This window comes from Balaenoptera musculus, chromosome 3 (genome assembly GCF_009873245.2).
Source record: "Balaenoptera musculus isolate JJ_BM4_2016_0621 chromosome 3, mBalMus1.pri.v3, whole genome shotgun sequence".
NCBI classification, from domain to species: domain Eukaryota; kingdom Metazoa; phylum Chordata; class Mammalia; order Artiodactyla; family Balaenopteridae; genus Balaenoptera; species Balaenoptera musculus.
Window position 1 is genome coordinate 153,805,575 of NC_045787.1, and position 24,597 is coordinate 153,830,171.

General features: G+C 50.3%; 1 protein-coding gene across 1 annotated transcript in view; it reads left to right on the forward strand.

Annotated features, from left to right (window-relative positions):
- WNT3A (Wnt family member 3A) overlaps nt 1-24,597 on the forward strand; it is a 47,021-nt gene that overhangs the window by 18,593 nt on the left and 3,831 nt on the right. Inside the window, exons 2-3 of the mRNA XM_036848042.1 lie at nt 67-308; nt 21,738-22,003. Of these exons, the coding sequence (XP_036703937.1) occupies nt 67-308; nt 21,738-22,003 (508 nt within the window). The remainder of the gene's footprint in view (nt 1-66; nt 309-21,737; nt 22,004-24,597) is intronic.

Consider the following 24,597-nt stretch of genomic DNA (forward strand, 5'->3'; position numbering starts at 1 on the left):
CTCCTCTTTCATGGGCCAGCAGTTCACCCCCCCTACTAACCAGGCCCCCTTGTCCTCCTCCCCCAGGTCCCTGGCTGTCGGGCCCCAGTACTCGTCCCTGGGGACACAGCCCATCCTCTGCGCCAGCATCCCAGGCCTGGTACCCAAGCAGCTGCGTTTCTGCCGGAACTACGTGGAGATCATGCCCAGTGTGGCAGAGGGTATCAAGCTCAGCATCCAGGAGTGCCAACACCAGTTCCGTGGCCGCCGGTGGAATTGCACCACTGTCAACAACAGCCTGGCCATCTTTGGCCCTGTGCTGGACAAAGGTACGTGTGGCACCCGTCATGTCTTTTCAGGCAGAGGTGGCAGCCCAGGGATGTGCGTGCAGCAGGGTCCAAGCCAGCTTCCCCCTCAGTGAGGGTGGGCACAAGCCACTACATTCCTCTCTGCCTTCGTGTCTCACCTATGCTCAAGTGTGGGAACAGCACTTCCAGCAGGGGGGCAGTGTTGCACAGACCTCATTACCGTAAGCATCTCCCATGCGGGTCCTTTCCAATGCTCACCCACTCTGGAGCGTGCTCCTGACACTGGGAAGAATGTAAGATCACGCAGAGATTCCTCCTGCTTCCCCTTTCCCAAAAGCAATTATGTAGTTCCACGGGGACAAGATTAACCATTGCAGGTTTCCTGCAGGAGCCAGGACTTCAGGCAGGTCTTAGAGAGAAGATATAAAAAGAAACAAAAAACACAGAAAGGGAGAGGGTTGGAGATCACAGAGGCACACAGCAGAAGTTATCCAGGGTCATGGAGCCAGAGGGTTATTTTGGGAAGGAGAGGAAGATCAAGAGCGCTGGGTGTTGGTTAACTTATGGTGAAGAGCAAACTTTCACAAAACTTAGTAGTTTAAACAATAATAATCATGTGTTATATGTCCCAGCATCTGCAGATGTAGGCAGATGCAGTAGGCAGGGCTGGTCTCTGCACCTCAGCGGGTCCTCGTTTCTCTTACATATCTGGTGGCCAATGCTGCGGTCAGCAGGAACACCCACAGGTAGCCTCTTCACGTGACCTGGGTTCCCTTAAATATAGTGGACGGGCCCTCCAGCAAGTGGGGAGAGAGGGAGGGAGAGAGAAAAAGAGAGAGAAAGAGGGAGAAGGGCTTCTTTCACTGAGCAAAATGTTTTCAAGATTCGTCCACCTGTAGCATGTTTCAGCACTTTATTCCTTTTTATGGCTGAATTATATTCTATTGTATGGATGGATCACCTTCTGTTTATCCATTCATCTGTTGGTGGACATTTGAGTTGTTTTCAACCTTTTTTGGCTATTGTGAATAATGCTGATATGAGCATTTTTTACAAGTATCTGTTTGAATACCTGTTTTCAATTCTTCTGGGTATACTCCTAGAAGTGGAATTGCTCCATAGTAATTCTGTGTTTTGAGGAATTACCAAACTGTTTTCCACAGCAGCTGCGCCATTTTGTATCCCCACCAGCAGCACATGAGGGTTCCAGTTTCTCCACATCTTTGCCAATGTTTGTTATTCTCTGTCTTTTTTTCCCCTTTAGCCCTTCCAGTGGAAACAAAGTGATGTCTCATTGTAATTTTTATTTGCACATCCCTGATGGCTAATGATGTTGAGCATCTTTTCATGGGCTTGTTGGACATCTGAATGTCTTCTTTGGAGAAATGTCTATGCAAGTCCTTTGCCCAGTTTTTAATTTTAATTGGGTTGTTTGTCTTTTTGTTGTCTAGTTGTCAGAGTTCTTTATATATTCTAGACACTAGACACTTATCAGAAATACAATTTGCAAATATTTTCTCCCTTGTATAGATTGTCTTTTCACTTTTGTGACAGTGTCCTTTGATGCACAGAAGTTATAAATTTTGGTGAGATTCAATTTACCTATTTAGATGTCATATCAAAGTAAGCATTACCTAATTTAAGGTTACTAAGATTTACACCTGTGTTTTCTTCTAAGAGTTTTACAGTTTTACTTCTTACATTTAGGTCTTTGATCTGTTTTTAGTTATTTTTTGTATATGGTGAGAGGTACGGGTCCAGCTTCATTCTTTTGCAAGTGGGAAACCAGTTATTTCAGCACCATCTGTTCCAAAGACTAGTCTTTCCCCCATTGAATGGTCCTGGCACTCTTGTCAAAAATCAGTTGTTGATAGATGTCTGGGTTTATTTCTGGACTTTCAATTCCATTCCATTTGTCTATATGCCTGTCATTCTGCCAATATCACACTATTATGTTTTCTGTAGTTTTGTAGTATGTTTTAGAGTTGGGAAGTATAAGTCCTCCAACTTAAGTTTTGTTTTACAAGATTGTTTTGGCTTTTTTGGGATCCCTTGTAATTCCATATGAATTTTAGGATGGTTTTTCCATTTCTGAAAAAAAGGCTGTTGGAATTTGTTTTTTAACATCTTTATTGGAGTATAATTGCTTTACAATGGTGTGTTAGTTTCTGCTTTATAACAAAGTGAATCAGCTATATATATACATATATCCCCATATCTCTTCCCTCTTGCATCTCCCTCCCTCCCACCCTCCCTATCCCACCCCTCTAGCTGGTCACAAAGCACTGAGCTGATCTCCCTGTGCTATGCGGCTGCTTCCCACTAGCTATCGGTTTTACATTTGGTAGTGTATATATGTCCATGCCACTCTCCACTTTTTTATGGAGATTGCATTGAATCTTTGAGAAGTATTGCCATCTTAACAGTATTAAGTCCTCTAATCCATGAACACGGGATGCCTTCCACTTATTTAGGTCTTCCTTAATTTTTCAGCAGTATTTTGTAGTTTTTAGTGAACAAGTCTTGTACATCTTTGGTTAATGCATTCCTAAGCATTTTTATTCTTTTTGATGCTATTATAAACGAAATATTGTTTTATTAATTTCCTTTTCAGATTGTTCACTGATTATGTATAGAAGTACAATTGATTTTTGTGTTTTGATCCTGTATTCTGCAAATTTGCTTAATTTTTTCATTAGCTCTAAGAGTTTTGTGTGGGTTCTTTAGGATTTTCTATATATGAGATCATGTCATCTGTGAATAGAAACATTTTTGCTTCTTCCTTTCCAATTTGGAATCCTTTTATTTCTTTTTCTTGCCTAATTGCTCTGGCTAGCACTTTCAGTACTATGTTGAATAGGAGTGGTGAGAGTGGGCACCCTTGTCTTCTTCCTGATCTTAGGGGGAAAGCTTTCAGTCTCTCACCATTGAGTATATGATGTTAGCTGTGGGATTTTCATAACTGCCCTTTATCAGGTTGAGGACATTCCCTTCTATTCCTAATCTGTTGAGTGTTTGTATCATGAAAAGGGTGTTAGATTACATCAAATGCTTTTTCTGAATCAATTAAGATGATCACGTTGTTTCACCTTCATTCTATTAATGTGGCATATTATTATTGGTTGATTTTCATACATTGAACTACCCTTGCATTCTTGGGATAAACCCCTCTTGATCATGGTATATAATCCTTCTAACATGCTGGAGGATTTAGTTTGCAAGTATTTTTTTTGAGGACTTCTGCATCAATATTCATAAGGAATATTAGCCCATAGTTTCCTTTCTTGTAGTGCGTTTGTCTGGTTTTGGTATCAGGATAATGCTGACCTCATAGAATGAGGTAGGAAGTGTCCCCTCCTTTTCCCTTTTTTTGTAAGAGTTTGAGAATGATTGGCGTTCACTCCTCTTTAAATGTTTGGTACAATTCACCAGTGAAATTCTTCTTTGCTGGGAGGTTTCTAATTCTAATTCAATCTCTTTACTTGTTATAGGTCTGTTCAGATTTTCTATTTCTTCTTGAGTCAGTTTTGGTAGTTTGTGTGTTTCTAGGAATTTCTCCATTTCATCTAGGTTAGTCCTTCATTTTTGAAAGATAGTTTTGCCAGATGTAGAATTCTTGGTTGACAGTGTTTTTCTTTCATCACTTTAAATATATCATCCCACTGCCTTCTGGCCTCATTGGTCTCTGATGAGAAATTGACTGTTAGTCTTATTGAGGATCCTTTTTACATGATGAATAACTTCTTTCTTGTTGCTTTCAAGATTCTCTCTTTGTCTCTACCATTTGATAGTTTGATTAAAATGTCTCAGTGTGAAGTTCTCTATGTTTATCCAACTTGAAGTTTGTTGAGCTTCTTGGGAGTATCTTGAGTCTTTGAGGTTTTTTAAAATCAAATTTGGAACTTTTGGCCATTATTTCTTTAAATATATTCTTTCTGCTCCTTTCTCTCTATTGTCTTCTTCTGGGACTCCCACAATGTGCTTGTTGCTACATTTGATGGTGTCCCACAGGTCTGTTCATTTTTCTTCATTCTTTTTTCTTCCTTATCCTCAGACTGTATAATTTCAGTTAAACTATCTTCAAGTTCACTGATTCTTTCTTCTGCCTGCTCAACTCTGTTGAAAACTTCAAGTGAACATTTCATTTCAGTTATTGTACTTTTCAGCTCCACAAATTTTATTTGGATGCTGTTTATAATTTCTGTCTCTTTATTGATAGTCTCTCTTTGTTGAGACATTTTTCTCCTGGTTTCCTTTATCTCTTTGAGAACATTTAGGACAGTTGATTTAGAGTCATTGTCTAGTATGTTCAGTATTTGTGCTTCCTCAGGGATAGTTTCTGTTAATTTAATTTTCTTTTTCCTATGGATGGGCCATACGTTCTTGTTTCTTTGCATGCCTAGTAATTTTTTGTTGAAATGTGTAGTTTTTGAATATTATAATATGGTAACTCAGGAAATTAGATTCTTCTTCCTCTTCAGGGTCTGTTGTTGTTGTTACTATGGGTTGTTGTTGCTTGTTTGTTTAGTGCCTTTTCTAAACTATTTTTAATTACTGTATTCTATGTCATGTGTGGTTCTCTGAAGTCTGTTTCTTTAGCTTAGAGTCAGCTAGTGGTTTGGCAGAGATTTCCTTAATATCCTGGGATAACAACAACAACAAGAAAAAGGCCCCCACTCTGCCATTTTGCTGATGCCACTTTGTATCATCTTTTGAGACCTAGCCTCAAAGGCTGAGCAGTGCCACATTCTGTTGGTCAAGGCAGTTACAAAGGCCCGCCCAGATTTTAGTGTAGGGGACACAGACCCCACCCTTGATAGCATGTCAAGGTCACCTTGGGAAATGAGCATTAAGGATGGGACATTCATTGGTGTGGCCACCTATGGAACTGCCATCCAATCTAGGATGGGCCAACAGAGATTCGATGCCTGAGGTGGGTCCCCAGGGGCCACAGCTGAACATGCTGTCAGTAGCAAGAGTAGGCCACAGAAGACATAAGAAGAGAGAATGCCAAAGGAAGGCTACTAGGACAGAGGTAGGGTGGGTCACATCAGCAAAGATCTGCTGGGGGCCCTGTAGTCCCAAGGGGCATTGGTGACAGGATGGCCAAGGCCATGTACCACCTCTTCCACACACCTGCTTTCCCATCTTGTAAAGGACAGCCCCATCCTTCTGTTACTTGGGGTCACCCATTAGTCCTCTCCATTGCAAGTCCCATCAGCAGTACCTTCAGAGTCATTCCTGAATCCAACCATTTACCACCAAGCCCAGCCACCCTGACACCCTGCATGCTCAAAGTGGCTCCTATACAACTGCTCGGTCCCATTCCCAATGTCCCTGAGGCCAAAAGAGCTGTGTCAACCACACCCCTCCTTCACTTGGGCCTTCCAGGGCTCCCAGCTCTCTCGAATCCTCTGGCCCTGCTGCCTCTTTTCCCTCCTCTTCTTCATCCTCCCTGTGCCCCTCTCCAGCCCCCCTGGCCTCTTGGCTGCCTCTCAAACACTGAGTACAGTTCTATCTCCACCTTTGTTTTTGCAGATCCCTCTGCCATTGCTCTTTTCTCTGCCTTGTGTGTGATTCCCTGCCCATTTCCCTCAGTCTCCTTCTAAACGCCACCTTGTCTCCTGTGTCATGTAGCATCCCCCATGCTGGCCCTCTCTATCCCCGTCACCCGGCATCACATCTTGCTCCCCGTTGTCCTCAGTCCTTTACCATCACATCCATCAACCACCCCATGAGTACTGTGAGGCCCACCCCAGCTGCCCTGTCTGTCTTGCCAGCACGTGGCCTGTACATATGAGAGGAACAAATGGCCTTGCTCAGACTTGGCAGCCAGAATGCAGAGAAAGGAAGAACAAAAGATGTCTGGGAGGAAGACACACCAGGCCCCGAGACTGCTGGCGTACTGTGGGCAGAGGTCCTGAGAATGCAACTGAGCATTGCATTAAGGGAAGGTGGGGCCTGGTGGTGTTTGTTCAAGGGGTCGGGGCTCTCTGACATCAGGCAGTCATGGTCATGCCCCTCAAGGTTGGCCTGTATTCTCTAGGGGCAGGAAGGGGCAGGGGAGAGTCATGCCGTGTGACCTTGACCAGCAAGTCAGCTCACTTCCTGGAGCATTAGCATCCCCATCTATAAAATGGGAGAATAATTGCCACTCAGCCAACTTCACAGAGCTACTGGCTGGGGTAATTACACATCAGTTCCTGCGGGGATGGCCACTGACATGTGTGGGAGAAGTTAGGGCCACAGGGTGATGTGACACATTGAGTGTGGGGGCATGTGTGTGAGTGTGTGCAAGTGTGTGTGTGCATGCATGTACATGTGCATGATTGTGTGTGTGGGGTCATGTGTGGGTTGTGTGTGCACGTGTGTGCATGTGTGTATGAGTGTGTACCTGTGTGTTTGAACACGTATGTGTTCACGTATGTGCATGTGCATATTTGTGTGTAGTACGCATGTGCATTTATGTACGTGTGTGTGTGGTGTGTAGTGTGTGTGTGGTGCAGGGTCCCAGGCTGTGCCATGGTCAGGGAGGTATGCTCATCAGTTTCACCATGCCCGGGAGGGCCCAGACAGGATCATGGTGCCATCTGGGTTCCTGGCTCCAGAGCCTGATGGGGGTGTCTAGTGTTCCCACTCTCTTAAGTAAGAAGAAATGTCAGGGATTTCGGGAAGAAGGCAGAAGCCTGTACACCTGGAAAGGCTGTCATCCTGGTGGTGGAGGAAGGCTGTGTCAGGTGGGGTCAGGCCCCACCTGGAAACCAGAGAAGGAAATATGGATTTATTCCTGGACTCTCTTCTACCCCATTGGTTCACATGTCTGTCCTATGCCCAGGCCACACTGTCTTGATTTCTGTGGTCCTGCAGTAAGTTTGAAAACAGGGAAGTGTGAGTCCTCCAACTATGTTCTGCTTTTCCAAGCTTGTTTCAGCTTTTCGGGGCTCCTTATAGGGATTTTAGGATCAGCTCATCAATTTCTGCAAAAAAAAACCAAAACTTGGTTTTTTAGAGATTGCACTGAATCTGCAGATCACTTAGAGGAACATTGCCATCTTAACAATTTTAAGTCTTCTGATTCATAAACATGGAATGTCTTTCCATTTATTTAGATCTTTAATGTCTTTCAATGACATTTTGCAGTTTTCAGCATACAAATCTTCTATTTCTTTTGTTAGACTTACTCCTAAGCATTTTTTTCTTTTTGATGCTATTATAAGTGGAATTGTTTTCTTAATCTCATTTTTGCATTGTTCATTGCTGGTGTATAGCAACATGGTTGATTTTCAAATATTGATCTCATACTCTATAACCCTGCTGAAGGTTTATCAATTCTAATAGATGTTTCATGCATTCCTTAGAATTTTCATGTCATTTGCTAATAGAGACAGTTTTCTCCCATCTGGGCACTCTTTATTTATTTATTTTTTTCTTGCTCAGTTGCCCTGGCTGGAGCCTCCAGGAAATGGTGAATAGCAGTGAGCAGAACAGGTGCCCCTGATTTCCTCCTGATCTTAGAGGAACAGCTTTCAGGGCCCATTCTGTTCTTAAAATTTAAAGATCTAGGCATGAGGATCATCCTTCAGAAAAATAAACAGATAAAAGGGGAGAGTTTTGATATAATGTCTCTTGATTCTTTGAATTTTTTCTGAGTTACCTGTGCCAAAAATCTCACAGTGATATATTATCAACAAGTTTTTAAAATTTGTCAGCTCATGATTCAATTGGGTCCTCTTTCATTCTGAAACAAGAAATTGGAGACACCTGATTTACACAGAGCTTGCTGTCCCCGTCTTTATAGATGGCACCAGGGCTGGACATGTGCCAGGAAAACTGGGAGCCTCTTCATGGGTCAAGTTGGAGATGGGTGGTCCTAGAAGGGGAGGCGGGAGAAGAAGTAGCAATGCCAGTGAGGTTGCCTTGGAATCACCCATGCCGACCTACAGGCCCTGGCCTGTTTCTGCACACCCCTAGGGATATGTGAACCTGCCTTGGAGACCCCTGGGGCACAGCATCACCCTCACAGGCCCACAGGCTTCGTCCCTTTTCTGCACGTTCAGACATAGGATCCTGTCATGCTCAGCTCCAAACCCGCAATCTTCCAGCTATGGTCAAACACACAAGCACCTTAGTCAGGACAGCTGTGGAGGCCCTGAGGCCTGCCCCTTGACCCCTGCCCACACTCCCTTCTGTGTTACCCACATCGGGGTGCCACAGCAGCCATGCTCTCTCCCAGGCGACTTTTCCAACATCGCCATTGTAGATGGACCTTCCCTGCCAGTCCAGAGCTGCCTGCACCTGCCCCTCACTGGACCCCACAGTCTGAAATGGGGTCAGTCTTTGTGACCGCCATTTTTGCAATCCTCATCCTCTCCAGATCCTTCTTATCTTTAGCTCTCAGCCCACAGGAACTACCTGGGGGACAGCTCCTGGCCTCCAGAGCAGCTCCTAGTTTCCTGCCTCCAACCTCAACATCACTCTCCCGGGACAAAAGCTGAGCCCTGCAGGGTGATCTCAGGTCTGGTGTGGGGCCCCCTGCCATGCGCAGCAGGTTCACACAGCAGGCACATAGGGCAGTACCAAGGTGTGCTCTGGCACAGAATGGGTGCTTTATACGGATGCGCTGAGTGAGTGACTGAAGGATGAGCACATATGCCTGAGGGTGCCCACATGGGCAGGTTTCCCTGGGGAGGGGGTCGTCTGAGCTGGATCTTAAAGGGTTTTCTCTCTTTCTTTAAAACATGTATACAGTGCTTTCGGAGCCGTGTGTTAAGTGTTTTACACACAGCAGTAAACTGAATCCTAGCACCCATCTCATGAGCAGCACTATGGTTACAAGTTAAAGAAACTGAGGCACAAAGAAGGGGCTGGGCCAGGACTCCTAAGAATGTGCCAGCCTGTGGTGGGGGCAGGGGTGTCTGTAGGGGCTCTCCAGGTGAGAACAGGCCCTGCAGGTGCCCAGGGCCTGCCCCACAGAACAGACAAGTCACTAGCTTCTGGGCTGGGGGCCCAGGGAGTTCCCCCTCTTCCTCTGCACTCCCTCGCTTCCTTGAAAGCCTCTCAGGGGGAACCAAGACCCCAGCAGGCCTCTGGGACCCTCGTGTGGCCTTGGTGTCCCAGTCCCTCTCCGCCCATATCCACCCTTTCCATGTCCACTCTCCCCTCTTGTCCTCTCTCCCCCGTGTATGTTCTCCCCTTCGTGTCCACTCCCGCATGTCCATGCTCCTTCCTCTGCCCTTTGCTCCCTCTGGTCCCCCCTCCCCTGACCTGATCTTTGTCCCTCCCTCCCTCCTCCATTTTCAGCTGGATGAAAGTCATCTCAGCTCCCATACACCCTCACCACTTGGTCTAATGGGAAAGAGGAAGCCCTCTCTCCCCCATCGCTTGCCACGGGGCTGAGAAATGGCCGGATTCATTGTGGCGCAGAGCTGAATGGCCCAGGAGGAAGGAGCCTTCCAGGTGCCCCAGAGAGAGGCCAGCTCTGGGAGGCCATTGTGGAGGCCCCCGCCTGGCCACCGGGCCACACTCACAGTAATCAATCTGATTGGATTAGGGTCAGGGCGACCCTAATCGTGTCAGAGGTCACTCAGGCTTTGTGGCAAGGTCTGTGGGGTGCCTGACCACCCCTGCTGAGGCGGCCTAGTTGAACAAAGCTTAACACTGTCAGCTGAGCAGAGGGCCCCAGCTCCGTGTGGAGGTGTGCGAGGGTGTGCGTGTGGGGTGAGGATAAGAGGGAAAGAGCGTGTGCTCATACCTCCTGCTTCCAGCTCACACACACACACACTCACACACACACACAAACCACCATCTGCCTGGCCTGGGGCTGGGGGCTGGGTGGGCCAGGTGGACCCCTGAGAAGCTGCCACCAAGGAACGTAGGGTTGAGTGACAGAGGTGAACCCGGGCTCGGAAGAAGTACCCTCCACCCTCACTTTCCACAGCAGCAGAACCACGTAACCTGCATTAGGCAGAAAGTATTTGAAGAATTTTGAGTGCATGAAGGCTGGCACACGATTGCGGCTTATCTGTCCCTCCAGGCAGGCCCCTGGACACCTGGAGCGCCTGCTTTCCCTGAGAGCTGGCCGACACCCACTCTTGACCCCCAGTGAGGTGAAGGGGTGGGGAGGCCAAAAGGCAGGGAAGGCAGGTCCCAGACCTCAGTGCCTTAGCAGACACTCCTGGAGGAAGCCCAGCCAGGGCCATGCCCCTAGGGAAGCACAGTGGGTGCAGCCGGTCCAAGGTCCAGGCCAGTGGGTTTGTGGGTGGCACATGACTTTGGGGGGGGCCTGGGTCTCAGCTGGGTGGGGCATTTGCAACTTAGAGAAATGGAAGGGGCCATAAAGAGGTGAGTCATCCACAGTGGGCAGCAGGACCCTTGATGCCTCTCCCACTGGTGTCCCAGCACGTCAGCGTGAACAGGTGGGGCGTGGCCCCCAGCTTCATCATCAATGGCCTCTAGAAACCGGGCCTCAGCCTGTGTCCATCCACTAGTTTAGTGCCCTCAGTATAGTGCCCTTGGCAGTGGCTTTCCCAGGCACCCCCAAGCCTGGGCTACAATGGCTTCCTTAAAGAAGAGACTGGGGGAGCCACTCAACCCTGCCTCTGATTCCAGCATATGTGCCTCCAAAGCTCCCTTCGGGGTCTCAGGACCCGGAGGACACAGGGCCTGCACATCTGCATTCCAAGTGGGGCATCCCCATTGGCAGAGGGAGCCTTGCTGCTGGTAGAAGTGGTCCGACTCTCACTGTGGGGTCTGCACTTGGACCTCCCTCACCCATTGGGCAGCTGAGTTGGGGGCCCTGGCTGACCCCCTCAAAGCACATCATGTCAGAGTCCTTGTTGGTTACCTAGGGGCAGGGTCTGTGGGTGTCAATCAAGGTCTCTGCAAGTGTGTTCCGGGTGCCTGCTGCCTTCTCTGGCTCCCCAGACAGTGCTCATCCCCTCGCAACCCTCCGCCCGTGCCCTTGGACAGCCCTGGGACAAGCACCCATGTCTGCCTGCCTTCTTCCCCATTCTCCTTGGGGGTTGGGCTGGGGAGGAGCAGGAGAGGGGACAGCATGGCCTGTCCCCTCCCCAGCAGAGCCCCTTCCCTTGGCCAGGCTCCAGGGGGTGGTCTGTCCACCTCCCTGTGTGTCCCGGCTTGATCTGCGGAGGGCCGGCGTGCAGGCACGGGGCCAGGGCAGGACAGCCAGGACGGCACAAGCCACAGGGCTCAGGAGGGGTCAGAGAGAAGAAGGGGCCCTTGAGGGAACCGGCATCCCTGAATCCAGGTTGCAACCCCTGACCCTCATCGGAAAGTGTTTCGGTTCACGGTGGTTGGGGAGCTCCGACTGTCTCTGCGGCCTCCCCCGTATATCATTAACTCTCCCCAGTTGGGGGTGTGTGTAAAGGGGCCAGGAGAGACCCCGGCGACACCCTGCCGCGCCCGGCTCAGAAAACAATATCCCCACGACGACGACAAGATTAAGCACAAGAGAAAAGTGAAAATGCTGCTGGCGATTCACACGCCCTCGGGAGTGCTGTGTTAAAGCGTGTGAATAGCGAGCTCCCCTCACGCCCCAGGCCCCTGGGCTGCGCATACCTCCCGGTTGCTATGACTGGCTTGCTATGGCCTAATCGCCGACGAGGGAGGAAATTCATATAAAATATCGAGAGCCATTGTGGGCCTAACGCGGCGTGACAGTGGCTCACAAAGCCAGATTCATTAGCCCCAGCAGGTAATCAGGACGCCGGCCGTGCTGGCGGCCGGGCGGTGTCAGGGGCCGCAGCTATAGTGGGGCGCAAGCTGCATTCCGCTCTCAGGTGGCTCCATCCTTTGTGCAGGACGGGCCAACGGGATTACCAAATGCCATTGCCCATTGCGACACCCCCTCCTGGCCGCCCCGCTAGCTCTGAGACCAAGGAAGGTGGGCTGTGTGGGAAGGGAGCAAACTGCCGGCTAGGGGCTCAGGCCAGTCTCCCATCTCTCCTTCCCTCATGTTGGGGCATTGGTAGGGGAAGAGGTGCCAACCTCTGAATGCTGTAAAAGTGCCCTTGAGGCCTTCATGGGCCAGGGAGACAGACACAGAGCATTTGCTGACCTCTCTGCACGTGCACAGGCACTGCAGGACTTGCTTGTCTTTTGTGGGGTGGCCATCCCTGGACCTGCCTCTCTGCATCCTCCCCCTCCTACAGCCTCTCACCTGCCAGGTGTGCAGAGGCCCAGGCCTGGCCCGAGGAGGCTGAGTGGTGCCTGAGGGGGAGCCGCAGTCGCTGCCCTTGAGTGTGTGCTACGGATGCGGCATGAGTGAGGGCACCGAGTTCTCTCTGTGTCCTGCCAACGATGCTCTGTGGGCAGGTAGGAGCAGAGAGAGGCCCCCACAGAGGCTCCCACGGAGGCCCAGTGCCCACAGGAGCCATTTGCCCTGACCTGGCCTCTCTGTAGTCCTGTCCAGCTGTGAGCACCAGCAGCTGCCACGAAGAACTCCTAACCTAGAAGGCCAGGGAAGACGCACAGAGGGCCCCCAGCTGAGTGGGGACAAGCCTGTAGGATGGGGGATTCTCCTCACATACCTGGCGAGAGAGAAGCTTCCCTGCAGGGCAGTAGAGTGGTGGGGCTGGGGTCCAGGACTCCCCACCCTGGGCAGGTGATTGTGGTTGCAGCCATGGTCCTGACGGGGGGGGGGGGGGGGGGAGGAGGTCTCCATGGAGACAAGGGAGCCTGCCTCATGGCTGCACCCTCTGCTGACCAACCACAGCACCAAGGCAGGGAGTCTGACCCAAAAGTCAACACTGCCCAGGGGAGTAGTGGAGCCCCAGGTCTCCAGGGGCCGTGGGGCAGGCACGCCCAGGAGAGAGAGGGCTGTCCCTCAGGCCAGAACTCAGCCAGGAGGAGGCTTTGACAGGCAGATCCTACAGTTCCCAAGGAGGAGGTCACACCCCACCCTGCCCCAGGCTGAATCCCCACCCAGCCACCAGATGATAGCAGCCAGGCCCCAGTGACCCAGGGCCTCGCTTCACATAGGAGCCAGGCCAGAGATGCACAGCCCACTGCAGGAGCCCGGAGCAGGGGGAGTATTTGAGACCCTTCGTGTTAGCCACCTCCACGTCCCTCTAATGGGGGGGAGTGTGTCAGAGACACCCTTGCCACGGTAAACTCCTCCTCTCTCCCTGCAGAAACCTGTCCTGGGACCTCCCTCCCAAACACCTCCTGGGTCTGGCCAGCTTCCAGAGGAGGGGGCTTAGGAATCTGAGACCATAATGGAGCCTGAGTTCAGCTCAGGGATGCATCAGAATCACCAGAGGACTCCTTACAGATATAGATGCCCCGCCACCCAGAACAGTGCGCCTGGGTCCACTGGTAGGTCTGCAGTGACCACTGCTGGGGCACCTGGTTACCTGCAGAGCTTCTCAAAGGGTCCACTGGGTGGACTCCACAGACAGAACACCCAGGAGCTTGATCTCATTGGTCAGTGGTCGAATTTGAACCACAATCCCCTTCCAGGAACTTCCACTGCCAGGGGTCACACTCGATCCTCCGAAAAGCGCTCCAGCGCCCCTCAGGCCAACGGGCTTATCCCAGGAGCCCTCGGCCATCCCCTCCTTCTCATCTGGTATCAGGCCCCCATAGCCTTCCCCTTCCAGGAGAGGACAGGTGGGCCTCTCCTCACTCCCTGTGGCTGTGAAGGATGGGGCCCAGCAGGGCAGGTGGGCCCTTCACCTCCTGAAAGCTGCAACTACAGAAACAGCCTGGTGGTCATAGGACCCACTGCTGGGGGGTGCAAGAGCCTCTCCTGCGACCCCTGTCTGGGCTCAGTACTCACTGTTGGGCAGCCTGGGAAGGGGGCTGACCCACTTTGAGCCTTCACACATCATTGGGACTGAGAGGGCCTGCAGGGCCCATGGTGGTGGCTCAGCAGAGAGGAGCCCTCTCTTTCTGTCCGGACCAGTCCTCTCAGCAGTTATAAAAAGATGCGCAGGGCCCAGGGCAGGGAGGCCTCTGGGCGGTGCTCTCCTAACAATCCCTGATAAAAGGGCCTTCTGGGTAATCTCCCAGAGGGAAAATCAGCTCTGGGACAGAGGCTGCAGCCTTCTTGTCCACTTAGAACACAGTCAGTGCTCAATAAATAGTTGCCAACCACCAGCTTCATGGTGAAATGTGAAAGGCGAGCCCCTTGGAATAATTTTTTTGAACTTTCTTCAGCATATAGGACTTTGGAACTGTATCCATTTTTAATGTTAAAAGGTCCTTTTCTGAAATTATGATAGTCATTTCTTATGTGTCTTATTCTCTCAAAAAAGTAACAACATTTTGCAGTCCTATTTCAGTCCCCAAGTAATTTCTAGTACTTGCCAAGCCTATGAAATCCAAATCTGTAGACAAGATTTGTTAAAATCCCTCTAGTTCTAAAGTTCTGAGACCCAGGGAAGTGAAGTAACTGCCAAAGCCCATCTCACATGTGACACTCAACCCCCATACCCAGGGCTGGGCTGGCCTCAGTGATGATGCAGCCTTGCCAGGCGACTCCCCCTGCCCTCCCCCAGACTCCCAGCTCTTGCCACATAGTACTCCTTCACCTGCCCCAGACTCTACCTCTACCCTCCCATCCATCCACAATTCATCCACCCTTCCATCAATCCATCATCCAGCCAACATCCACCCACTATCTTCTGTCCACCACCACCCATCCATCCATCCACTCACCCATCCACCCACTCTCCACCACCCACCCATTCATTCATCCATTCACTCATCCACCATCCATCCATTCAGCCACCCATCCATCCCAGGCCTGCCCCAGAGCTCACATTGCCAAGCCTACTGTGTGTCCTTGTTCCCCTTACTCTCTTCATCATAAACTGTAAGCTCCCAAAGGCAGGTGACTCAGCACAGCCCAAAGCAAAGAACCTGACTTGCAATAGCAGGGCCTCCCACTAAAGGAATGCGAGGATTCCTCTGGTTCACCCTCCTCTTTCCCAGTGCAGGGATTCCCTCCACCTAACAGTGGGTCATCCAGTTTATGCTTGATTACCGCAAGAACAGGTAGCTCCTTCAACCTTTCAGAAAGCCTGGGTTGTTAGACATTTCATCAGAGAGAGCAGCAATCCACTTTCTTGCAGACTTCTTACCTTGGTTCTTGAGAATGGGCACCTTGCATCTTACTTATTTTATATTCCTAGTGTATGGCTCATTATAGACTCTCAGGTCCTGGATGGGTGGATGGATGGATGGATGGTAGAAGAATAAATGGATGGATGGGTGGATTGTAGATGGATGGATGGCTAGATGGTAGAAGAATGAAAGGAAGGGTATATCATTGATACTTTGCATGAACTCAGTAAATAATTGCTCATGAGACAACATCAAGTTTCTGGGGAAGATGGTTTTCTCGATGGAAGATGCTTGTCTTATAGAAAGACTTTGTTACAAGATTCCCTTTCTTCTTCCTTTTCCCAAGCCCTAATTGCACTGTGGGATAAGAGTCCTGGGCTGGAACAGAGCAGGACTGAGATAGCTCAAAAAGCTCATGCAGGCTCTACCGCAGCAACTTGGTAAATTGGCAACATTGGTCCTTAAGCACCCCCGTCTCATAGCCCATGTCCCCTCCTCCTCTCTTGACCTGCCATAGCCTATTCAAAAGAAGACATTTTGCTGGTGACAGAGGTATTTGCAGTCTCATCTCCAAGATGTAATTCTCTTCCCACAGGCAGGATGGTTCTCTCTCCCCCTCCCTAGCTGCCTCTGTTGTATAATCTCTGACAAGGCTGCTGTCTGTGGCTAAAACCTTTGCTGTAACTGGGGCAGCTGCTGGGCTTCAGACCCTGGTCTGAGTTCTGGTTGTGCCTGCCCCACCCATGACCTTAGGGGAGCCCTGTCCCCCTTCCTCTGTAAACTGAGGCTACTCCAGCCAGTCAGTCATGACCTTCTTGGTTCAAACCCCTGTGGAAATCTGATAAAAGCAATCTATCCAGAAAAACACATGAGTTTTCAGACATGCCCTGGAATTCCAGCTCATGATTTTGGCAGGGTTATGAACCCCCTAAAGCCTGCCCATGGATTCCTGGGTTAAAAGCCCCACCACTGTGGGATGTCATCTGGGCATTCAGGGGGTCTTCCTTCTGCACAGTCTCAGGATGTGTTTTAACTTTTTCTTTGGAAATAATTGTATACTTATAGAAATACTGCAGGAGTCCAGATCTCTTCCTAGGTCTTCCCAGTGCTGACATCACACAAACCCAGATAGATCCATCAAAACTAAGATCCATCACTACTAACTAAACTCCAGACTTTACCCAGATTTCACGCAATTTTCCACCAATGTCCCTTATCTGTCTAGGATCCCATCCCAGGTCCTTAGGCTCCTCAGCCCAGCCCTGCCCTTCATGCCCTTGACACTGGGAGGAGCTTGGTTAGGCCTTTGGGTTTGGTTTGTCTGATGTTTCCTGATAATTAGATGCAAGTTACGATTCTTTGGTTAGAATGTCTCAAAGGAGGTGGAATGTCCTGGTGGGGGCCTCGTCTTAGGAGGCACGTGGCATCCATCCATCTTCTGTCCCGTTGCTGGTGACCGCAACCCCAATTTCTCTGGTAAGGCGGGGTCTGTCAGATTTCTCCAATGCAGAGTTTCAGTTTTTCCCTTTGTGATTGATCAGTATCTCGGGGAACTACTTAGAAGACCTGTGTCTTCAATTTTAAAAGGAACTTTCTTTGCCAGAATGAACCACCTCATGTTTTTCTGGCTCGTGCTCTTCATAAAGGCTTCTTTTCCTCATGAGCAATTTAAAGGCCGGCTCCAAGGTGTCCTTGGCCCTCGGGACTTTATTTGTGAGGAGGCCCTCTCTTCATTTAGCAGAAGAGGAAATTGAGGCCCCCAAAGGAAAGAGAAGTGTGCAGGGTCACACAGCTAGTTGGTGACAGAGCAGGGCAGGAATGACTTCTTTTTCCTCCAAGTTCAAGGGGGAACACCCCTCCCAACCCCCACATACCCTTCCCCTCAAGTGTGTCTGGCAGCCCTGGACTGTTTGCCTGAGCTCGATAAGCAGAGATCTCCAAGCCCTGTTCAGGGCAGAGCAAAGGCCCAGGCCTGCTTTCTCTCCCCTTATCTCAGAAGCTGGAGAAGGGGAGGTGAGGAGGGGCTAGAGGAGGGGGCAGAGCAGAGGCAGAGACAGAGGCAGGATCCTCCTGTAGGAGCTAGCCCTGGGCCCTCAGGGGGCAGACTCAGAGGGAGTTGGGGGAGCATATTCAAGGCTTGGAGAATCTGAGCCTTGAGAAGGGCCACCAGAGAGGGTGCAGTGGGGGAGGCGCCAGGTTGTGTGCAGTGGGTTCCAGGAATGCCCAGGACATACTGGCTCTACCCTGTCCTGGGAGAGGTGATAAGGAACCCCCAGGCCACCAGCTCACAGCCCCTAACCCAGGGTCATTGCATGGGCAGGAGGGAAGATACCAGACAAGGGCCCTGGAAGGGTGAGAATCAGGATCTGAGCCCACCCTCTGAGGAGTTGGAGGCGGGGGACAACCTGAGTCCTTGAGAAGACAAAATAAGGGCCGGGGCCCTTCTGAGTGAAGGGGCAAGAAGGAAAGGGGTCTGTGTCCATGCAGTTGTTTATTCATGGTGCTTTGAGTCAGCAGAAGGTGGCTCCAGGCTGGCCTGTAGCTAATCAGTTGTATTATAAAAGGAAAACGGGGCAGGGTCTTCAAGTGTCTTGAGGAGGCAGCTGCCTGGCTGACATTTGGGAACGGAAACAGTGAGGGGAGCTGTCTTGAATTCATTCAAGGACAAGCTGAGTAGGGAGGGGCAGAGAGCCAGGTCCCATGGGGGAGGCCTGCCCAGGTGGGCTCAGACCCTCCTGGACTCCCTGCCCCAGCCCAGGGCCCGTGACCTCTCCCCTGACCAGGCTGTCACTCCCCAACCACCATCTGTGGGATGGGCTGGGACTCCAGGTAGGAAACAAAAGGTGAACAGGACACAGCCCCCAGCTCAGGGAGGTTTCAGGCAGAATGGATGTAAGAGGGTGCTCCTGAAGTACCTGGGGAGCCCGAGGGCTCCAGGGCCAGGTGTGGACCGAACCCAGACTGCAGGGTCAGGATCCTGGCCTGTGCCTCAAAGAACGGGGATGGGGACATGGCAGATGCACATGAGCAGAGAAGCAGTTGGAAAGAACCCCAGGGAAGGACGAGGGCTGAGTGTGGCTGGAGGCCAGGGAGTGGTGGACAGGGCTGAGAGGGCAGGAGGCGGCGCAGAGTCAGCCTGTGTGTGAGTCAAGCAAGGACACAGTGGCAAGAACCAGAGAAGGGCTGGGCAGGGCCAGATGGGCGCTGGACAAATCGCTCCTCCTACAGTATGTGTGAGCGTGTGTGTGGGCATGTGTGTGCATACCTGTGTAAGAGCGTGTGCCTACGTGTGTGTCTGTGGATGTGTGTGCATACATATATTGGTGAGAGAGAGTGAGAGTATGTGTGTGTCTGTGTGTCTGTGGATGAGTGTACATGCATATATGGGTGAAAGAGTGAGTGTGTGTGTGTGTCTGTGTTACATGTGTGTGGATGGGTGGGGGAAGCTGGAAGCTGGAGGTGCCTGTCCCAACTAGGAACCTCTTCTGGTGCAACTGGGAGATACTGTGGGCTGGTGAAGAGCCAGGAGAGGCAGGATGGGCCAGGGCCATGTCGGGAGGCCAGAGCAGCCTTCAGACTTGGGCAGTCCCCAGCCAAGCTGTCAGTGGGAGGCTGACAGGGGAGAAATGAGGAGTCCCTTTCTGGGTTTGTGGCTGGGTGCTTACCACCTGGGAGTTTCCAGAAAGCAGCGAGAGTCCAGGCCTGCTCTGGGCAAAACATGGGGAGTACACAGGTTGGCCGGGGCCTGCAGAGGACCATCCAGAACTGTTGGCAAATCCACAGAAAGAGTCACCAAAAGCAGGGTGGGGCCTGACAGCTATCGGGAGGCTCGTGCAGAGGGCACTTCCTCAGACACATCTCACACTGTGTGTTCTTGGTATAGGAGTGAATGTGCTTTTTTCAGTGGCAGGTGTGTGTGGATGTGTACGAAGCTATGTGGATGAGTCTGAGTGTGTGCACATTGCTGGCTGGAACTCTATCTTACCATTTTCCTGCCTCTGCCACCTGAGCTTTGGGACACACATGCTCAGATGCAAACCTGGGAGCAGGTGAGACCGTGCAGCTGGAGGAAGTGTGGGGAGCAACCCAAAACTTCTACTCACTCCCCAGGGGGAAGCCCACCTGTCCCTCCCCCTCCCAGGAAAAAAGCCTCCAGGGCACTGATGTGGGGTGAGGAGACAGCAGCCCCCTTTGATAACTCTCCTGTAGCCATTTGGAGCCCTAGCAGTGTCCAGTCCTACAGTGGGGCCTCTGCCCACGAGGAGCTCAGGGACACAGCAGGGCACACCCCCCTTGCCTGGCACAGAAGGTCCTGGTTGGTTCTGTTCCTACATCTCTCCTGCTCACTCCACAGCCCATAGCATTTTTTTTTAACCTAGGATTTTAAAATTCCTGCTAATCAGCAGGTAAGCTCCACGAGGTCATCTTGCTCCTTGATGTTTCTCCAGCAGGGCTTGGCAAACAGCAGCTACTCCCACACACACGTGTGGAATGGCGAGTCGAGGAGTGAGTCCTATCAGCTCACGTGGGACCCAGGGCACCCCCAGGCCCTTGTCCTCCACCTGGAGTGGATCGTGGCTTGGTGCCCTTGAAGAAATGTTTGCACACACTCAGGAGGCATGATGCATTCATTCATTCATCCCATCTGGGGAAGCCTGGCTGGGAGTCCAGCCTCTGCAAAGTCCAGGCTGTCCCCCACATGCCCTGTACTTCCCTCTGGTCCTGCCAGCCCAACCCCTCCCCACCTGAGGCCCTGCCCTTGTGGGCCTCCGCATGCAGAATACCCCTGCCCCCTGTTTTTCCTCTGTCGATTTCCTGCCTGTCCCTTGAGACCAGCTCCTTTAGTCTTCTGTCTACCAGGGTCAGGCTAGGCCTCCCACACCCAGCGACCCCCTGCAGCTGGCCTCGCCAAGGCAGGCCTCCCTTGACTCCCTCACGTGCCTGTCTCACCCAGTTCGGCCCCACCGGCTTTTCCTTCCCAAACTCCAGCCATCCCCCACTGGCATTCTGAAAATCAGTGCCACATCCCCTGACTCATTTTCTCCATGTGTAGAAAGAGAAGGCTGCATGCAGGCGGCAGCTCCAATACCAGGTCAGAGGCAGCCTGGACGCGGTTCCTGGCAGGCATTCAGTTCCAGACCCAAGCATGTGGGGCCAGCAGGAGGCGAGGTGCAAATGGAGGCACTGACCTTCGGAAGGTTCCAGAAGAGGCAGCCCTTCAGCTGGGCCTCTCAGTACCTGGTGTCCGGGGTAGAAGAGGGGAAGGGTGTGCAGGCAGAAAAAGAGGCACAAGTGGGCAGCATGTGGGCCAGGAGCCATGCCCTGGGCAGGGCTGTGGGAAGTTTCCAACCAGGACATCTGGGCACGAGGGCTTCACCGTGGGTTGCTGGTACACTAGAAGGAGCCTTTTTTGTATGCCTTTTAATCAATCCGCATGATTGTTTTGAGATTCATCCATGCTCTCTTTTCTGGTATGCTAAATAGAATTCCATTTCATGGATATGCCACAAGTTTTAATTGAAATATAATTGACATATAACGTTATATTAGTTTAGGTGTACAGCATAATGATTCAATGTTTGTATATATTGTGAAACGATCACCACAATAAGTTTAGTTAACATCTATTACCCCACACAGTTACAAGATATTTTCTTATGATGAGAACTTTTAAGATCTACGCTCTTATCTTTCCAATATACAATATTATTAACTCTAGTCACCATCTGTACATCACATACCCACGACTTATTTATTTCATGCCACAATTTTTCATCCATTCACCCGTTGTTGGACATTTTGGAGCTGCCAGTTTGGGACTATTACAAATAAAGCTGCAGTGACATTTGCTTCCTGGTCTTTGCAGGGACACAGGTTTCCTCCAGGGTAAATACCTCAGAGGTGAATGACCAGGTCATAGGGTAGGTGTATGTTTTCAAGAAGCTGCCAAACCCATTTCCAAGGGGCAGCACCAGTTTCCTTCCAGCCAGCAGTGTACAGCGTTCTGATTTCTCCACATCCTCACCAGCACTGGTTATGATCTAACTTTCTGATTTCAGCCGTCCCTGCTGTTCTCCATGACAAGTTATGTCCAGCATCTTGCCTTGGGCTCCTTAGCCCTCCGTATACTTTCTTTGGGGCAGCTCTCCCTCCTCCTTGGGTCCTCCCTTGGAGACGCGCGCTCCTGTCCCACCGCAGTCCTGCCTCCCCGACTCCGATTACTGTACCGCGGTTACCGCGCTGCGAGTCTAGCCCACTGTGGGTGCCCAGGACCCAGCCCGGGAAGAGGCAGCCACGCCCCCACGCCAGTCCCACCACCTCAGACCTGCCGGGTCCTGCCAACCACGTCGCCTCTTTCCGCAGCCACCCGGGAGTCCGCCTTTGTGCACGCCATCGCCTCCGCCGGCGTAGCCTTCGCTGTGACACGCTCGTGCGCCGAGGGCTCCGCTGCCATCTGCGGCTGCAGCAGCCGCCACCACGGCTCGCCCGGTGAGGGCTGGAAGTGGGGCGGCTGCAGTGAGGACATCGAGTTCGGCGGGATGGTGTCTCGGGAGTTCGCAGACGCGCGGGAGAACCGACCAGACGCTCGCTCCGCCATGAACCGCCACAACAATGAGGCTGGGCGCCAGGTACGTCCGCGGCCCCCGCCCCCATCCTGGGCTGTGAATCCGAGAGCCCTGAGACCACACCCTTGCGGGTCCCTGGGAAATAGAAGCTTTCTGAGCAGGGTATGTACCCCGGTCCCTTGAGGAGTGTGGCATGGTGTAGGCAGGGTGGTGGGCTGTGGGAGGGATGTATATGGTGGCCAGGCTGGGGGTCTGCTCACCTCCTGCCCAGCGGTGTCTGAAACATGGGGCTGTCCAGTTGCTCCACGAGGTCTAGGGCATTCCCACAGGATGGCAGGTCCACCTGTGCAGCTGGGGTCACAAGGAAGGAGGGGTGGGAGAAAGGCCTGCTCTGCAGGAGCTCCTGCACATCCAGGGAGGGAGACGCCAGGCTGCTACACCACAGTGTGGTAAGTTCTACGATGAAGAAATGCACACACACAAGGTGATCTGGACATAGCGGAGAGGTCAGACCCAGGCTGGAGTTTCAAAAAAGACTTCTCGCAGAGGTGGTGAGTGGAGACAAGCAGAATAATTGGCAGTTATCCAGGTGAAGGGAAGCCAGGAGAGCCTCTGGGTAGCTCAGAGTTGAAAGAATGCACGTGAGTTAGTCCAGGTAGAATATGGAGAACAGAGGAAGAAAAAGATTTGGGGGATGGAAAGGCTGGCAGAGACCAAGCTGTACAGGGCTTTGTGAGCCCTTCTGAAAAGGGGGCTTAGTGAACTTAATCAGAGGTTCAGTGGGGAACTACTGATAGGAAGTGATATGTGTAGGGACTGAAAAGTGTTCAGCAGAGTTGGCCCCGGTCTTGGCCAGTGGAACCAGGGCACTGCAGAGAGCTGAAGAGTGAACATTTAACTTCCAGCAACAGGGAACTAGGTGACTCAAATTAATCTTCCGGCTAAAGACAGGTACCAATGTAGGATGAAATGTAAAAAGTACCCTTTAAAAGTATAGAATACTCACCTGTATAAGTTACCTGATTTATCACAAGGAAGATAGTGCAGTACAGAGGGGGAAATGGTCTTTTCAATAAATGGTGCTCAGTCAATTGGATAACAATGTGGAAAAAAATTAATCTTGACCCCTACCTCACATCATATAAAAAATCAATTTCCCATTTCCAAATGGGAAAGAATAAACAAAGAATGTTTAGAAGAAAACATAGGAGAACATCTCTGTGACCTTGGAGTAGGCAAAGATTTCTTAAACAGGCCAAAAAAGCACTCACAATGAAAGAAAAATGTAATAATGTGGACTATATTAAAATTTATAAAAAGGCACCACCATGAAACTGAAAAGGCAATCCACACAGGAGGAGATGTTCACAATATATACACCCAACAAGTATATGAAAGTTATAGTATAAAAAGAACAAAAAGACTGATAACCCAATAGAAAAGTTGGCTGAAAAATGGAAAGCCACTTCACAGAAGAAAATCTAGAAATGTCCAATAAATATGTGAAAAGGTGATCAATATCATTAGTCGTCAAGGAGATGCTCTTAGAATATATGCCCTGGAGAGGGGAGAGTATAACAGATGGAACAGAGCATGGTGGGAGTTTCTGAGGAGCTGGGGTTCTGAGGCTGGTAATTTGTGAAATTTTGTCATATTCCACGCTTATGACATATAAACTTCTGCATGTATATTACACTTCCATAAAATAATTGTTAAGTGTCAAATAACTAACCATATAGTGAGGAATTAGCAGTCCAAAGTCCAGGAGAAGACAAGATTCTGAACCTGGTGTCTGGGGCAGCTTTTGTCCAGGGGTCATTTGCTGGTCTGGGAAAAAAGTGCGTATGCTGAGCTGCATTTCCAGCAGCCTCACAGAGCTGAAAGGGGCCCACCAAAGGTGCTATGTCTAGGAAAAAACTCCTCGGTTTAGGCTGGGATCCTGAGGAGTAAAGGAAAATCAGAAGTAGACAAGCCCTTATGCACATGTACAGGCTAGTAAAATCTCTAGACTGAATGGATTAAGGTGGTCCCAAATTGCTGGTATCCCCATGTACCTGGAGAAAGCAGATAAATCCTCTTTGGAGGATGATAACCTTATGCTAGGCTGAAATGTTTTTCTACAAACAACTTTTCAAACACAATGTTCAACACATAATCAAAGATAACCTGTTAACTGAGTGATAATCAGCAAAACAAAACAAAACAAAACAACAACAACAACAAAAGAAACAGAAACAAGGCTCGAATACTGGAATTATTAGACACAGATTATGAGAAAAAATATGCCTACTTATGTTCACAAAGCTAAAATGTAAGATTTGGGAAAGAATCACATAGAAATTGTAGACCTGAAGAATGAATGGGAGTTTCCAGTTAAAGATGACAAACAAAATACAAATATTTTCCTCTGCATTCTCCTAGAACTCCACTAAAATGACGATGAATTAATTTTAAGATACATAAATAAACTATTGAGAACATGGAAAACAGAAAAGGTGACAATGGCAACAAAATTTTGAAAGCAAAAAGCAGATAGATGAATACTCAATATCTTAGTACACTCAAGAAAGCTGAATCTTAAGCCAGTAGAGAACTCTGAGACTCAACCAAGGAGTTTCTAGTATCAGATATCTTGAGAAGTAGAGATAGATATGGGG